The sequence below is a fragment of the Perca fluviatilis genome, chromosome 12, assembly GCF_010015445.1.
Source record: "Perca fluviatilis chromosome 12, GENO_Pfluv_1.0, whole genome shotgun sequence".
In the NCBI taxonomy this organism is placed as follows: Eukaryota; Metazoa; Chordata; class Actinopteri; order Perciformes; family Percidae; genus Perca; species Perca fluviatilis.
Window position 1 is genome coordinate 15,441,627 of NC_053123.1, and position 17,515 is coordinate 15,459,141.

The 17,515-nt window shown below is 42.0% G+C and overlaps 1 protein-coding gene across 1 annotated transcript in view; it reads left to right on the forward strand.

Moving 5' to 3' along the window:
• The first annotated feature begins 1,827 nt into the window (after window positions 1–1,827).
• The window catches only part of myo10l3 (myosin X, like 3), a 56,744-nt gene continuing 41,056 nt past the window's right edge, over window positions 1,828–17,515 (forward strand). Inside the window, exon 1 of the mRNA XM_039817732.1 lies at window positions 1,828–2,119. Coding sequence (XP_039673666.1) covers window positions 2,099–2,119 — 21 coding nt within the window. The 5' untranslated portion in view covers window positions 1,828–2,098. The remainder of the gene's footprint in view (window positions 2,120–17,515) is intronic.

Here is a 17,515-nt window from a genome sequence, read left to right on the forward strand (position 1 = left end):
GCAGGCTACCCATCCGATGTGAGTACAGTGTTCGCTCTGTATTTGCTCCTCCAATCCAAATATTTGGGTCGTTAGCATGCTAGGTGGTCAACGTTTTTCACCAACCTTTTCCTGTTTTGCTCTGGCTGGCATTATAGTTTTATATGGGGCTAAGCCATAAGACTCAAAAATACAATTCATGTGTGGGCCAGAAAACCAATGAGCTAATATTGGCTGAAAGCTAAATTTGGGCATTAGCAAGCTAGATCTTATGCCATGGGGGCTCTTGGGTAGCTCATCTGGTAGAGTGTGCGCCCCATGTACAGAGGTTTATTCCTCACCACAGTGGCCATGGGTTCAACTCCAACCTGCAGCCCTTTGCTACATGTCATCCCCCCCCTCTCTCTCTCTCATGTCTAAGCTGTCCTATCAATAAAAGGCCTAAAATAAAAATCTCATGCCGTGTTTCCACTACGTGGTGCAGCTCTGTTTGACTCTTACTGACTTTAGGTACCAGGTCTTTTTCTCTATTTCGTTTTCCGCTGCAGATAGTGCCCAAAGCATTCTCTGGAAATCGCCATTGCGCCGCTGCGTAAAACTGAGGTGGTATAACCTGAGCTGAACGTCGGTGTAGTTTAGCGGGGATGCCATTTTTTTAAATCTGTAGCTTGTGAATAAAAAATTGCGGTCGCCATTGATGGTAGCTTGGCTATTTCAAAATTCAGGGTTTGTGCAGGATGTTCCGTGTCACGGTAGTGACGATTCTCTCTGACCAATCAGTGGTCTGCAGTGCTTTAACTCCACCTTCTAGTATCAGCTCAGGACGCTTAGAACCTTGACCAAGGTGGTACTAAAAAAAGTACCAGACGCCAGTTACTATCCACAACATCTGTTAATGAAAAAATCAAAAAAGAGCGAGCCGAGTAGTGTTTAGCAGAGCTGTACCCGTCAGTGGAAACACAGCATTAGTTGGTTATTGGAGTTGTTTAGTTTAATGTTGTCACAATGTATGAATTTACACATCATAATGAAATCCCATGAACAACAAATAGGCTTAATTAACAGCTATCTTCTCACTAGCTAGTCAATTTGTATCACCAAAACGCCAGGCTCAAATGTGTCTTTAATTTTGTCTTGACACAAATCAGCCATGTATAAATAACCTCCATTAAATAAAATACTTTTGATGAAAGAATAAATATGAATCTGATGCCATGCATAATTGCCACCTATCAGTATTTGATTTGTTATACTCTCATCAATTGGACCAGCCTACCCAAAAGTTGGTCTATTCATTTCAGCCTTTGCCTGTACAGCATTTACAAATGGCATGCACCAAAATCAGACTGCACGTCCTGAGACCCGCATCACTTGGTGAACAATCATTGACTAAAACAAAGCCGACTCCCTCCCCCTGATCTGCCTCTTCCTCTTCCTTCTCCGTTTATTTTTCCCAAAGGAGGAAGTCAAAATAATGATTCTTCTCATCCTCGGTTTAGCAGGCTACATGCTTGGGTAACTGGGAGTGAATTCCGTATGCTGCAGAAATGGACCTGTTATTCATTTTGCAACAGTTCACAATTGTACACATATTCCTGTCTTAAATATTCGTATAGTAAGCGTGTGTGTGTGTGTGTGTGTGTGTGTGTGTGTGTGTGTGTGTGTGTGTGTGTGTGTGTGTGTGTGTGTGTGTGTGTGTGTGAGTGTGTGTGCTGAATAACGAGGGAGAAATGTGCACATCTTTTAAAATCATCAGACCCTTTGTAGGAATGGACACAAAGAGGGCGTATGCCGAGGGGAGGTCTGTGACCCTGAGGCTCCGCCTCTGTGCATAATGTGCCGGCTTCATTGAAACGACTAGACAGCACAGCAACACAGCACAGCCCCACACAGGCTTCACGGGACACCCAACAAACAGTGAAGAAAACTCTTAAGTGTAGGAAAATAGGACTGCAAATGACTCGAGTCTTTTGAGCGGTGGGGGGGTACGGAAAGAAGAACTTTTCTTTATACTAACGACGCGGATGGAAATCATTTGGGAATACAGCTTCCTCTCCTCCTCAACCGTGGTACCCTGAACTCAGACTACAAAGGGACGTGAGGTTTGGGCACCGTGAAAATGGATACATTCTTTTTAGAGGTAAGTTAAAATGACTTTCTCCAGACAGAAACATTGTTTTGTATTTGCTCTCTACTCTCAACGTGGCCCCTATTTATACTGGGACCGCCACGGTCTTTGTTTTGTTTTTACTAACGTTATGTTGTGTTCTGCGCGTGCCTAAGCCTGGCTGGTCCAGTTTTTTTAGTCTCTGTAAAGTGTTAGCAAATGTATCACCAAAAAGCACCACTTTGTGACATTCAGTGTGCTATGTTTGTGGTCGTGATACTTTCTCGGACATTAATATAAATATCACAAGCACTGGGTTAGTCTGCAGGATGCAGCTGTAATGGTAACCATAATATCCAAACAAGCCTCAGCTACGGGACACTATTGCTATGCATCACTTGAAAAAAAAGAAATAAAATATATATATATATATATATATATCCTTCAATTCTGCCCCAGATAATCTCATTACTGACAATACAAAAACAAATAGGACTCATGTGACAGCATTCTTCATTCTCTGTTTCCTCTTTTATAGTTTTAGTTTATGGACAATCCAGTGCCTGTAAACGCTGAGTTTGTTTCTGTGTACTGTTGGTTGGATGTGTCATCTACAAATCAGCCCAGACACCGACACACTCACACACATAGAAGCTATGTAGAGACTGGCTATAGGCCTGCTATGTCATCCTCCTCTGACTCAAGAGAAGGGGAACACACACACACACACACACACACACACACACACACACACACACACACACACACACACACACACAGCTCCACATATTTGCTTTACTTGCTAGATGAATGTTATGACTCCATTTAGTATGTTAATGAAAATAGCTTAAAAGACAGAGATGACAGCCTTTCCATTAACCTAGTGACACAGTTGCATTCATAACTTCATCATCCTCAGACCTTCTGCTTTGACAAAAACAGTCTATGAATATGCAAATGAAGCGCGGATTTACTGGTGAGGCTGCTGTATCGGGGCCATCCTTCTTTAAGTCTGTTTATAGCTTCCTCAGCGGGGGGTTCAGGCAGTGTGTGTTAGGCCCTGACACTCCTTAGTGATAGTGATGTGAGTCTCCTCCTCTCATAGTCCCACCACTCACCTCCTGTATTCTCTACCAACAGCATCAGCAGTACTTGACCCTCAGTGATGAGCTGTGTTTTGTAGGTGCAGTCTTTTCGGAGGTGACTCCTGGGTTATGCTGTTTCCTGCTTCATGCTCCATATTTTAACTGTAAGAGACCTATAGCTTTAAAGTGATATGTAGGGATAATATTAAGCTAATTGAGGTCATTCATCCTTTGACATGACCGAGATTCCTGTTTGACCAAAGCTATGTAGAACCTTGGAAAAGTCGCAGTTATTATATTCACTTTTTAAAATGTATTTAATAATTTGAAAATAAAGGAAGTGCTTAGTTCCAGAGTTTCACTTACCTACAACATAATTTGATTTTATTTATTGATGTGTTGTCCAGAGGAAGGATATAATATCAGCTCAGAACAAGCAGCAAAATAGGGGTATTTGTGGTGGTTGCTTTACATTTTTATGAAATGTGCAGTAAAATGAATGAATGAACTGTCCTATTTTATTTTTTTTAAATGACTTTAGGGTCATGAAAAGAAACCAGCTTCCTAAACATGTCAGTGCGACCAGTGTGGATTTAATTAAGCAGGAATTCTGGAGGTGAAGTAAGACGAGGATAAAATTCAACCCAGTGAAAACAAATGCAGCAGGATCAATCTTAGGTGTGATTCATCACTGTGTGCATCCAGTGAATCAATCGTTCAGATTTTGACAGCTAACATGAATGATTTGATGGTCTTTTTTTAAAGGTCCCATGGCATGAAAATTTAACTTCATGAGGTTTTTTAACATTAATATGCGTTCCCCCAGCCTGCCTATGGTCCCCGAGTAGCTAGAAATGGTGATAGGTGTAAACCGAGCCCTGGGTATCCTGCTCTGCCTTTGAGAAAATGAAAGGTCAGATGGGCCCATCTGGAATCTTGCTCCTTATGAGGTCATAAGGAGCAAGGTTACCTCCCTTTCTCTGCTTTGCCCACCCAGAGAATTTGGCCCACCCATGAGAGAGAGACATCATGGCTTTCAAACGAGCAAAGTGGCAGTTGGTCAAGGCCACCATTAAGGATATTAGGGGACCATTAAGGTATATATAAAAGCATCCAAAGAGCACCATGTCATGGGACCTGTAAGCCTTTGCATATGTTTAAATCTGCTTCTTGATCTGATACGATACATTCTTTTGCAGATCCGGCTAATCGAAATGAACACTGACCAGTGATTATCAAATGTCAGTTAGTCTACTTCTAATCTAGAGTCAGCTTTCTCTCGCAGGTCACCGTTGGCGACGGTAAAGATGGTGACGGGGTTAGAGAGTAAGAGGAGGGGCAGGTACAAGGGTGTGTACTCAGAGGTTTATCCTGAAAGCCCATCCTGTCCATCCTGTCTGTGCTTTTCCTCTCAGGAGCTGACACAACACCGTAAAACCCTCAGCGACACTGCCTCTACTCCACACCCAATCCGTCCTCTGAATGGATATGACCCACTAAACACACAAAAATACCTGGCGTGTGTTACAGATCTTGTCTGCGTCTTCTAACTTCTGCCAGACTGCTGGGTTTGGTTATTGTATACTTTCATAAGTCAGGAAATCGCTGTACTGTAGTCCCACATCTGTATTTAAACATGGGACCCCTTAGATGTTTTATGTCTTTGTGAAGCATCCTGTTGACGAAGTTGAATCCCAGCTATGTGCATTTCTAAACTTAGTAATCAGTTCCTTTATAGAAGCAGCTGCTACACACTGTAAAGCCACACGAGGACCTTTCCACACCCGTTAACTCCTTCCCTGCATTACACTCCAAATTCCTTTCTCTTAAGAGATACTCTGACAGAGGGAATCCTAGATTCCCATCCCTGACCCCTGAAATTCCCAGTCATGGCCAGCCTGTCATCTATGCATTGTAGAGGTGTGGTGACAAGGCTTTAGGTTTCACACCATCACCACCGCGCCACACACACACACACACACACACACACACACACACACACACACACACACACACACACACACACACACACACACACACACACACACACACACACACACACACACACACACACACACACACACACACACACACATTCTCCCCATCCTGAAACATCCCTAACTGCCCTATGTGCTGTTTATGTCTAGTTCTTTGAAGCTGGAGCCGTGGGTCGGCATGTTCGCTAAGCATTCTGTGTTGAAATGGGTAATGTGAGAAAGGCCAACCTGCTATGGAGGTTGGACTATTTTTCTACCCAGGGTCTTTTCTACCCAGTTGTCACTTCCTCCAGCTGCCACTTTAGAGAGCTGAGAATCTGAGATCATCACTTTTCACTTCCAGCCATGCAGACGGCTGATGTAGTAAGGAAGGAAGTCGGGAAGTAAAGTTAGGATGTAAGGAAGGAAAAGTACAAAAATGGCTAATGAATCCTGCATTTCTTTGAATTGTCTTAGCTTGTAATCAAAGTTGAAGTGGTTATTGTGTGCATTAAAGCATCAAACAAGGGGATTTTCAAACAATGCTGTAGACTGTTTTGAAGTGAGGTGAATTAACAGCCGGTTGTTTATGAACAAACAGAGGGAGGTATTATTAAGGCAGTGGTTTATGTGTGTGTCAGCAGAACTCCTGCAGCTTTAGTACGGTCTGGAGGTGGTTTAATCTGTCACAAGAGCACTGGGACTAATTACCAACAGGCATTGTCTTACCACACACCAAATAACATGGATAATCCTTTCTCATAATGACACAGATGCCTGGTTTTAGGGGAGGCGGTTTAGGTTTGGAAACCATCGCTCATAATGAACATTTGAATTTTCCATTTTAGCATTAATAGTTTTATTTTTTACATGTAAAGTCTGCTTTGAAACTAGAATCAACTGTTTGGTAATAGTCTAAATCTAGCCTTTTCACCCCGCTAGCTTGTGTTTGCATTTCTTGTGTCTCTATCAGTAACCTGACCCCTGTCTATCAGCGAGCTGACCATCACATGGGGAGCTCAGTGCTGTGATAACCTCCTGCTGACACCATGCTGTTGACTTTAGCTTTAACTTGCTACATCATCAAGCTTTTTAGACAAAGCTGTATGTGTATTTGTGGCCCAAAAAAAAGAAAAAGAACATCTTTCTAGTTTGTTAACAAACAACGAATAATGCAGCGCAGGAGCTTGTCTTCCTGTCTATTAGCTCATGATGATGGACAAACAGTTGCTGTATGATGTGGCGTGACAACTTTTTTCATGGAACCTCTGGTGGTCTTCTCTTCTTGTACACCCAAAACCATCAATCTTAAAGCAATTTTTTGACATTTTATTCAATGTCTTGCCGAGTTAGATGAGAAGATAGATACTGTATCCATCTTCTTATCTTACTCCTGGCCAGAAATCAAATTAGTGCATTTCCCAACATGTTGAGCTATTCCTTTTAATAGCTGACCTTCACTGACATCCAGTCTGATTCTCCCCATTTGTTCCACTCCCCCTAGTCTCTCAGTTTTAACAGAAAATGTCAGATTATATGTTCACAATACATAACTCATAAAAAACAAACATACTGGTAACATTCAATATACTCTCCAACACCCATCCTTCCTGCACACTGTGTGTGTGTGTGTGTGTGTGTGTGTGTGTGTGTGTGTGTGTGTGTGTGTGTGTGTGTGTGTGTGTGTGTGTGTGTGTGTGTGTGTGTGTGTGTGAGGGCAGTCCTGGGTGTGTGTGTGAGGGCAGTCCTGGGTGTGTCATTCTCTGAAATATAAATCAGCTTAGGACACTTGGGCGAATCTCTAAATTTCTTGCCATGTCAACAAGGCTGTGATGAAAGAGAACCTCCTCAACCATTGTCTGCCAAATCTGTGAATTTAATGAAGAAATCATGGTACAGTCTTGCAGTTATGTCTGGACTAGCTCATGTTCAACAGGGACATGGAAGAGTAGAAGTGGCATATTTCTTCAAGGGGGTTAAGAAAAACAACTATTTGAGAGGAGGAAGCTGTTTATGTTTGACATTCTGGGAGAGAGTTATCGATCATTTCTTTAAACTATCTGCAAGAAAACGACAAGCATATTTCTCAAAATACTGAACTTTTTTTTCCACATCTCAACATTTGCAGTGAAATAATATATTACAAAACAGATTTTTGTTGCTGTCTCTCTGTCACCAGAGAGGTTTCTGAATGATAAGTCACACTATTCTGCTCATGTTACCTGTGTGGCAGCTGTCTGTGTTTAGTATGTTGTCCTGTCTCTTCTTCTTGTCTCAATAAGATTTTCACTAATGCCCCTGTATATCTCCAGCAGGTGAATCTGGACTCTATGCCAGATCAATCCCGCCACTCCTCGAACACAACAATTTATTTTTTACCAGATTAGCGTGCAGTGTATTTGTGCGGCCGGATTTAGAAAGAAAATTAAAGTTGCTGTTTATCGCTACTAACCCATCACACAATAAATGTCTCTTGGCCTTCACCTTTGGCTTCTTCAGCTGACAGACACAGTGAGCTGGTAATGAGTGTAGCTTAAATTCTCTAAGTTCAGAGGTCTCGCCTGGCAGCTTAATAACAGCCAACCTGTGATTACTGCTCCCAGGCCAGATGTTGACTTTCCTTTTTTAGCCCCCTATGATTACTGCGCACAGAGGCAGCCTATTACGGTATGGAGTATGTCTCGACACACTTGTCTGTGTATTATATTTTCCTATGTGTGTAAGTTAAACACATTGCAACAACCACAGGGGAATAAAGCCTAAGGTAAAATATATTTATTTAAAACTGTAAAATTGTTGACTCCCTCATGATGAGGTTACTGCTACAGTATTTTAATTTCAGGACTAACACCCCAAAGTACACATCCCACACTGCTTGACACAGCCTTGACTGCCATGGCCTGAAGTGTCTAACAGGCACCTTGGTGCTTAAAAGAAGCAAACAACACAGCATGGCACAATCCACAGTCATGACCTGTTTGCTTTCCCATCCATCCCCAGTCTGTTTTATTAGAAATGAGTGTGTGTGGTTTGGCCTGAGGTTGTTTTTAGAGTCGTACATACTGATACTGAGATGTGGAGAAATGTTCCGTGTTTTCAAGACTCTACATTATGTTAGTTTCTCCCACTTGAACCCAACCTTCTTTCACATCGTCATCCTCAGACGTAATTCAGAAATACTCTCCATATTCCCCATGAAGAGAAAAAAGGTAGCAGTCTTTCTTAGTCTTTGTTCATCCATTCCTGGACCGAGACACTTGAATTTTCAAATGCTGCACAACCTCAATCGTTTTGGGCACAGTTACATGATCGTGACCACCACTGCATTGCTTGTTTTGTCCGACCAACAGTCCAAACCCCAAATATATTCCATTTACTATCCCATAAGACGAAAGAAGCAAATCCTAACATTTGAGAAGCTTGAATCAAAGTATGTCTAGCATTTTCCATGTAATAATTGATAAATCAATAATAAAAATAGCTGCTGATTAGTTTTCTGTCAATCAGTGAATCACCTGACTAATTTGGATCTGTCTCTTTGTGTAAATATATTGTAACTCACCAGTCTAAAAACTGGCAAAATAATGACAAATGCCCAGAATACAATAAAATGAGAGAAAAGCAAGCACATCACATTTTTGAGAAGCTGTAACTGGCAAATATTCATGTCTTTTTTTAATTTGTAAGGACAATGTACATTAATCAACATTTCTGTAAATGTGCCAGTGCTAGCCAGCTGGATACTTTTTAACTGTAGTCCTTTGGCCATATGATTTGAGAACAGAGCATCAGGAAACAGCAAGACATATGGTATGTGTTCAAATATACAGACAGAAGACAACAGGACGCCATATAGTTTCTTAAATGAATAATCAGTTATCTGTCATTTGATTAATCAATAATTGTGTCAGCAATCCAACGCATGCTTAAAATGTATAAACCGTGTAAGACAGGAGGGTCCCAGGAGCCATAAAGATCAATCTGGGACAGTGGAAGGTATGAGTGAAGGTCAAAGGCAATGTAACAGGAGCCAGGTCGCCTAGCGATGACTCCAGTCAACCTTAACAACCCACTGGCCTGTGCCCCAGATGACTCAAGCAATCAAACACACACATGCTCAGTCTCTGACAGTCCTGACTGAACAGCATTCCTGGAATATCTCTGGGATTCCTGCTGTGTGACCCCATTGAAGTCCACGGATGAGTACAGAGAAGGCTAGATACAGTACGTAGATGACAGACAGAAGGAGGAATGCCAGGTGGCTGTGTAGATATTCAAAGTCATGGAGCTTAGCTGACAATCCAATCAAACATGCAGTAATCACATCATATGTGGCCCTCTTCGTCCCATCCTGGAACCCGTACTGTTGTTTAAAAAAGTATCATAACCCTGAGCACAGGATCATACTTATACTGTAATGTGTAGAACAGTAGTGGAAGGGAAACATGTCATCACAGGATAAGGATGTAAAGCAGGGGACTGTGCCAGGAGTCTGTGGCAGAGTGTCAAGTGTTCCTCTTCTTCTTTCTGTGCTCCTGAAGGCATCATTTGTTATGCAGATTCTCTTCAATATAGCCATTAGCAACATGGCAGATTAGCTACATCAGACGCAGACAGACAACAGACACAACAACACTACCAAACACATGCAGACATACTGCTCTTTCACACACACACACACACACACACACACACACACACACACACACACACACACACACACACACACACACACACACACACACACACACACACACACACACACACACAGCTCCACATATTTGCTTTACTTGCTAGATGAATGTTATGACTCCATTTAGTATGTTAATGAAAATAGCTTAAAAGACAGAGATGACAGCCTTTCCATTAACCTACTGACACAGTTGCATTCATAACTTCATCATCCTCAGACCTTCTGCTTTGACAAAAACAGTCTATGAATATGCAAATGAAGCGCGGATTTACTGGTGAGGCTGCTGTATCGGGGCCATCCTTCTTTAAGTCTGTTTATAGCTTCCTCAGCGGGGGGTTCAGGCAGCTCCTCGGAGTCAAGAACAATTGATGAACTGCACCCTTTTTCCCCGTTTTTCCTCTCACTCCCCCCTCCACCACAGACTGGGGGAAGCCCTGCTCCCCAAGGGACTCCTCCTCCTCCATTAGCTAATTTCTGATCAGCTGCTCCCTCCATCATTAATTCATATGTCTTCCAGCACAGATGCTGAAGGTTGCCTTTAATCATCTGATTTCACCCCTCTGTCACACACCATGCCCTTCCCCGCCCTTACCCCATGCTGGCTGCGGGCACCAGCAGGCAGATGTTACAGTGGCAACGAGGAAACAGAGAAACTGTAAGGCCCTGCAGAATCACACTTGCATTAAATCACCGTTAGTTATTCCTAATTTATTTTTTATGCTGGTCAGTAATTATATACAATGTGATGAGACTGGTGACAGCTGAATAACTGTTACATAAGCTAGCATGTTGCCAGAGGGCTGCATTACAAAATTCTTGGAAAGATTGGTGCAAGAAATTTTCCTCAATAACCTCTATGGAAGGGTATCATGAGAACGGCACCTAACCCCTGATAGGCCCAGCGGAGCTGCTCAGAAGAACAGTGGAAAAATATATGAATACATAATTTATAATATACAATACATAACATTTGAATTCAGAAAATTTCCTTAGATTAAAAACTCTCAGCATACTGACAAAGATGAAGCTGAGTCAAAATGTTGCAGTAAAAAAATCATAAGTAACTGTAACTTTCTGTTGAGGTTTTACTGTTTGTAGGACATCCAGCTTTGCTGCACTGGAAAGCTTGTGGCCAAAGAACAAGAGGGACCTTTGCCCAGATTCCCCTCCACGCTGCAGTCAGCCCATTTGTTTAATCTCGCCAGCTACTTGGCGGATCCTCCTCATTCCATTCACTCAGCATGCAGGAGATTTGGTTACAATCCCTGAATTTGGCTATGCTCTCCTGCATTGTTACCTGTTGTTTATTCTACTGGCTACATGCATTCCTGTGGCTTTATTATTCTTTGCATATATCCATTACAACCAAATTAAAAAGCCTAATTTCTGCCAAATGTTTGAACTATTTTACCTACAAAAGACTTATTTCACACACACACACACACACACACACACACACACACACACACACACACACACACACACACACACATACACACATACATACACACACACACACACACACACACACACACACACACACACACACACACACACACACACACACACACACAGGCAATATGCAAGTGTTAATACTCAGTTTGACCTTTTTAAATGCAGGTGATCCATCCAGCCAGTGTTCTGAGGTCACAAAGGGTTAGTGACTCGGCCTCATGCCTTTCTTTTGTTATGATAATGCTGTTACATCCTGGTATTTAAGGTGCAAATGAGTGCTGGATCATGGTCCTATATATAAAAACAAGAGTGTGTGTTTTTGAACATCTGCTTTTAAATGAGATGCATTAGGACATTGAAAACGTTGAGGTTTATTCTTCGATCTTAGAAAAACACAATTGCAAAACAAATACACCTGAATGAGCACACAAAAGCAAGGACAATTGAGAGGGACAAGTGAAAGCAGCAACAGCTAGTTTTATTTTGGGCACGTATGTTCCTGGTGGATACGTTCCTGTCTTATTTTTATCATTGCACAACTAAGGAGATGCTTGTCAGGTGTCCAGTTGGATGCACTTGTCTGTTAGCCAGGCAATTTTGACCATAGACTGTATAAAATATGGATGTAGTCTCCATGACGTCACCGATTTCTGAAGAGCCAAAATGAAGCTCAAAGTGGGCAGCTCTCGGTGGCTCCGGCCGTTGCCATTTCTGCAGGGCCTGACGTCGGCTAATCCAAAAATGTACAAAGAGGTGGAGAGTGGATGGAGCTGAGGCGAGCTCAATGACACCTACAGTCTAAACTTGCCTCTTGTGACGGCAGCCCACATGTCACTCAAAGCAGAACAACCTTAATTATGCTGAACTTTAAAGAACTTGACTTTAGAGACCAAATCCGTTTTTGTACCAGGCTGTACACATGTTTAATTCTGCTGTAAAGTTGGGCATTTTAACATGGGGGTCTGTGGGGATTGATCCCTTTTGGAGCCAGCCTCAAGTGGCCACTCAGCACTGCTGTCCACTGTGCAGGCGTTCACTCACGGCTCCTTGAAACCACACTATGATCCAAGATATTGGCTTATCATAACTGTTCAACCGTGTCCAAGTCAGGATGAGTTAATTAGCTTTCTATTGTTCTGTCTGATACGATCACCCGATACTGCCTGCGCTCATGCCACGCCAGACAGCAGAGAAAGAGCTGTGGCACCTTGTACTGTGTATGCCCTTAAATATTTAAGGCTCATTCATTAGCAAATCTCTAAACTTAATGTCATTATACAAGCTGCAGAAACTTAAGCCTCTAACTCTGGGATCACATCATTCACCCGAGTGGTCAGAGAGCATGATGGGACGTCGGCGTGCGTCCTGTTTTGGTGGGTCAGATTACTACTGTCAGGCGGGTTCTGCCTCAGCAGTGTTACATGTGCTCAGTTTGTCACGTAGTGGACCCGTGCGCTGACGTGCACTAAAGTGTGCAAGTGGCGCGGTAACTGGCCAATGAAACATGATCATTATAGCGTTTCAAGCGGGCTCTAAATCGAACACAACTAAGCCACACAGCCAACAGACGGGATGCAGCGCTCCACAAAATAAACTAAAGATTGTATACTTATTGCGACACTTTCGATATATTGTGATAACGCTATTGAGTCGATATATCTTGCACCCCTAGATATAATATTGCGCAACGTGATACTGCGATAACGATATTGAGTCGATATATCTTTCACCCCTACTGGAAATGTCAAGGCAACAGTTAAGCTTTGCTTTGCTTTTTAATAGAGCTGTTAAAACATCTGGTTACCAGAGGCTTAGGAGTTACCTAATAATTAAACCCAGTGAAGGCTGTGTTTCATTATAAGATTAATGCTGTACTTTTCATGTTCAATGATTATTATGCAAGAAGTACCCACACTGTTTCACTGGTTTAGTCCGAATGGTTAGTTGTGCGTCCCAGCTGGTCTTTGTTTGGGATATTTCCGCCTGGTTAACTTCTGAGCTCTCTGTCAGAGGTGGTTTCCTTTTGTCCTAACTTAGTGACGGAGCTCCTGAGGATGGAGGGGGCAAGAGGGAGGAGTTTTGGTGAGACCATCTGTTGCTGAGACAATTCATCTCTGCTTTATACCCTCAAGCTTCAGACTTTTTAGACACACACACACACACACACACACACACACACACACACACACACACACACACACACACACACGCTCACGCTCACGCATACAAAGACACAAACAAATGGACAAACACATCTGCTCTTGGCTGTCTTGAACCCTGGAGTCACTGGAGAACCACACCACTTCTACCAACTTAAATTTTACTGTCTTCTAGACAAATCCATGTGTTTATCTAAGATAATGTCCAAATGTTTGGATGATGATGAAAGTATGACAACTCCTCACAGCTAATGGTCTTTATGGCTGACTCTGGACATAACATGACATTTCTGCTGACTTTTACTAAGACGAAGGGATGAATGCTTCCTTGTTCTGCGCTGGCTTGTTAAAATCTTATGAATGTGAGCTAAAAAGACAAAGCAGGTCAAATTTTGGATACTTTTCTTGCATAAAAAAATGGTGCAATATCTCAGAGAGGGCAATGGATATTAGAAAACATGGGTTGCTGGAGTATTTATTTTTGTGTCTATACTTTTGTCTATAGTGTTTACTTTTCTATTTTTTAATTTATTTTTGAATATCTCTAAATTACTACACTAGAATGTATATATAAATGAAAAACAAGTTTGTATTATTTGATGTAGTATTATGTTAATGAGTGTAATCAGAATTAAGAATAAAAACTGAAATGACAAAAAAGAAATGTGAGCTAAAGATGGTTGATAGAATTTGATACATGTTCAAAATGAAACTAATACAGCTTTTTGTTTGTAAGGCATCTACTGATATGGCTGTTTCTGCACAATTTAGATTATAGTGCCTGGTGGGCAGATCTCCAGAGAGCAAGTAACTCTCAGACAGACGCTGGTCTAGCAAGCCAAGCCAGAATTGGCATCTTTATGGGACTTTTGGTTTACCATATAGTGTTGACTCATTTAATTAACCACATATATTATGGAAATGATTGGGTCTGAACCATGTGCAATGAGCATGCTGTGTGAATAGTTTTTATCTGTCTTCATCCATAAAATAGTTACTGGCCTTCTCTTTGTTTACGTGAATGGAAAACCTCTGAGACTGACTCAGCAACTAAACCATTCAAGTCAAGTTCTTGGAAAATTATCCTTTTAATTTGCGTCACTGCAGTTGAAGCAATACCGCAATGTGGTGTAGAGACACACAGCAGTATGAGCCATCTCACTGCTTTCCATGTCATGGCTTGCCTGCTGTTTCACTATGTATACCATCTCGTATAATCTACCTTTTGTTATAACCTACTCCCTGCATGTTTTTTTGCTTTGTCAACGCCACTGAGTGCAAACAGCATCTACAAAACGACAAGTACCAGCAATATTCTGCGGATTTCAAGTGCCTGTGATTTACAGTTACATAACAGCAACTGATCTTCTTAAAATCTATAGAGTAAGCACTATTAATCTCCTTACTGGACCTCAGCGAACTCACGTGAAGCGACTTTTCCCTGAATAGGGCATGCATGCCAGGCTGGTACCAGGCAGACACAGTCATCCGCTGGTATGGAAGTCACCAATCGTCTCATATGAAATGGAGTTAATGTGTGGCCACGTGTTGGAGAATGCCTCTGTTATATTTATGTCCTGATGTTTCTGTTTGTCTGCCTCTTTTTCCAGACAATGGAAGGCGGGACATTATCAGGTGCCTGCGTCCTTCCTCTTTCCCCTCTCGCCCCCCCCACCCCTCAGCCTCCTCCTAATTTACACGACCCCCTCTATCCCACTCACTGCTCTCCCCCGTGGTTTGAGAGAGCTACATTTAGCTGCGCTCCATTAGTCGACTGGAAGAAAAAAAAATTCTTGATGATGGAAGTAGGTTTGCAGACTGGCTGGTTGGACTGAGTGACTCTTTGTCCAAAAAGGAAGCCTAAATCACAACATAAAGAAAAGAATAGAAGCCAATCATCACCCTGAGCTGTTGAGCAAGTTGATTTATTGGACCAATTTCCTCTTTGTCTCTGTGATTCAGCACTGGCACAAGCAGATTGCATTTCACGTAGATAGCTTTTGTATTAAACAAAAGCATCTCGATCTTTGTTCTGACCCCGGTGGCAAATACATGTGTGCTCCACAGATGAGTGTGTGCACACACGTGGCAGCCTGTTGTTAATAGTTAATGAGGATTGATGTCTGGAAGTGGTGACCTTGTATAAGGTTTCCTAGTGGAATCCATGCATATTGATCTCTTCAGTTTTATGCTCTGTCGGACGCACAATTCCCTTTTGCTGCGTGTTTTCTCCAGCCACTTCAATGGTGGTGATGATAAAGAAAAGCTTTATACAAGAGAGAGTGACTCACAGGCCACATATCTTCAAAGTGCACATCCTATAAATCTTACACTGAAAACCAAAAAGATCAATATGCATTACATTATTTATAGTTGAGACCATAAACTGAGGAAATACAAACCTGCTTCTTAAAGGAAAAGTTTGACATTTTGGGAAATAATGCTTGCAGAAAGTTAAGTGAGAAGATCACTCTCATAACCCCTCGTAAAACCACAAATTGTCTTTTCTGCACACTTTGTTACCTTCAAGGTAGAACAGCTGGGCTAGTTGTTTCTAGTGTTTGTGCTAAGCTGAGATAACCGTCGGCTGGCTGTAGCCTTACAGTTAACATGAGAGTGGTATCTATCTTCTCATCTAACTCTTGGTAAGAAAGCAAATAAGTGCATTTCCAAAAATGTAAAATGTTCCTTTGAAGGTCAACAATTCACCATCAGATGTTTTTCAGTAATTTATATTGTTTAACCAAGTTTCAAGTTTATTTGTCACATGCATAGTCATACACTTACAACAAGCAGTGAAAGGAATTCCTGACTCCACTCCGACTGTGCTATCTCATAACTTTTATTCTATAACTTAATTATGTTATTAGTTAAGTTTAAAACATGAATTAATAAGAAGCTAAAAATAAAGATATACCACCCAGATACACCTACTCATAAATGTAATAAAACCTTGTACTACTAAAGTGCTCACTAAAGTAGATCCAGGGCTTACAGTGCAAGGTGCATTGAGCAGTTTGTCATGTTTTGATTCAGGAGCCTAACAGTTTGTGGATAAAAACTCCTCCTGAGTCTTTCCGTATTTGCCATGATGCTCCTGAATCGCTTGCCTGATTTCCGCAGCTGAAATAGGCAGCTGCCAGGGTGGGAGGGATCTTTTAAAATCTTGACAGCCCTACTCCAACATCTCTTCTGATAGAGTTCATCCAGGGATGGGAGAGCTGAGCCGCAGCAACGCTCAGCAGCACGGATCACTCTTTGGAGGGCCTTCCTGTCCTTCTCACAGCTGTTGCCATACCACACTGCCATACTCTGTGTCAGGATACTCTCCACAGTGGCAGAGTAAAAAGATCTTAAAATTGCTGGGGAGGCTCCAAACTTCCTCAGCTGCCTAAGATGGTACAGGCGCTGATTATTCCTGGTTGTAGTCAGGGTGTGAGAGAGAGATATTTAAAAAAGGCAACATTTGTTGTTTTTGACTGTGTCATCTAGTCATCCTAAAAATTTACAATTTAGACCGCACAGGCGTTCACTTTCATCCACTAGGCAGTCGGTTCTATAAATGTATCTTCCACCACTGTAAGGAAATGACAGTCAGTCTGAGCAATCGCCCTCAGATTCCTGTTATTGCTTTTGGTTACTGAGCTGCTAACAAACATGTCTGGGAAGGTCGGTGACTTCACATGGATACACAAACACAGGACAAGCCGCCCAGATCAGCTGTAGTGCTGGTGTTAATCTCCATCTGGAACCAGGATCTGATCTGGGCCGGTGGCAAGAAGCTAGTTGTGGTTTGCCTGATAGAAACATTTGTAGTGATTGATTTGCTAAAGTGGCAAATTGTCATTTGGGTACATATTTTTCTATTTTATGGAGTGAAGTAGCCCTCACAACCAAAGACTGAAAGCCTTTTTGACAGTTTTACTGAATGTACTGTATATAACACTAGTTCTAGTCTCTGACACACCCTTTGGCCTGGCAAACAGCTTTTCTCTACTAAAGGGCAATGACATGGTGTGGTGAGGGAGGAGGGTATGTGGCAGAGAGCAGTGAGCAATGCT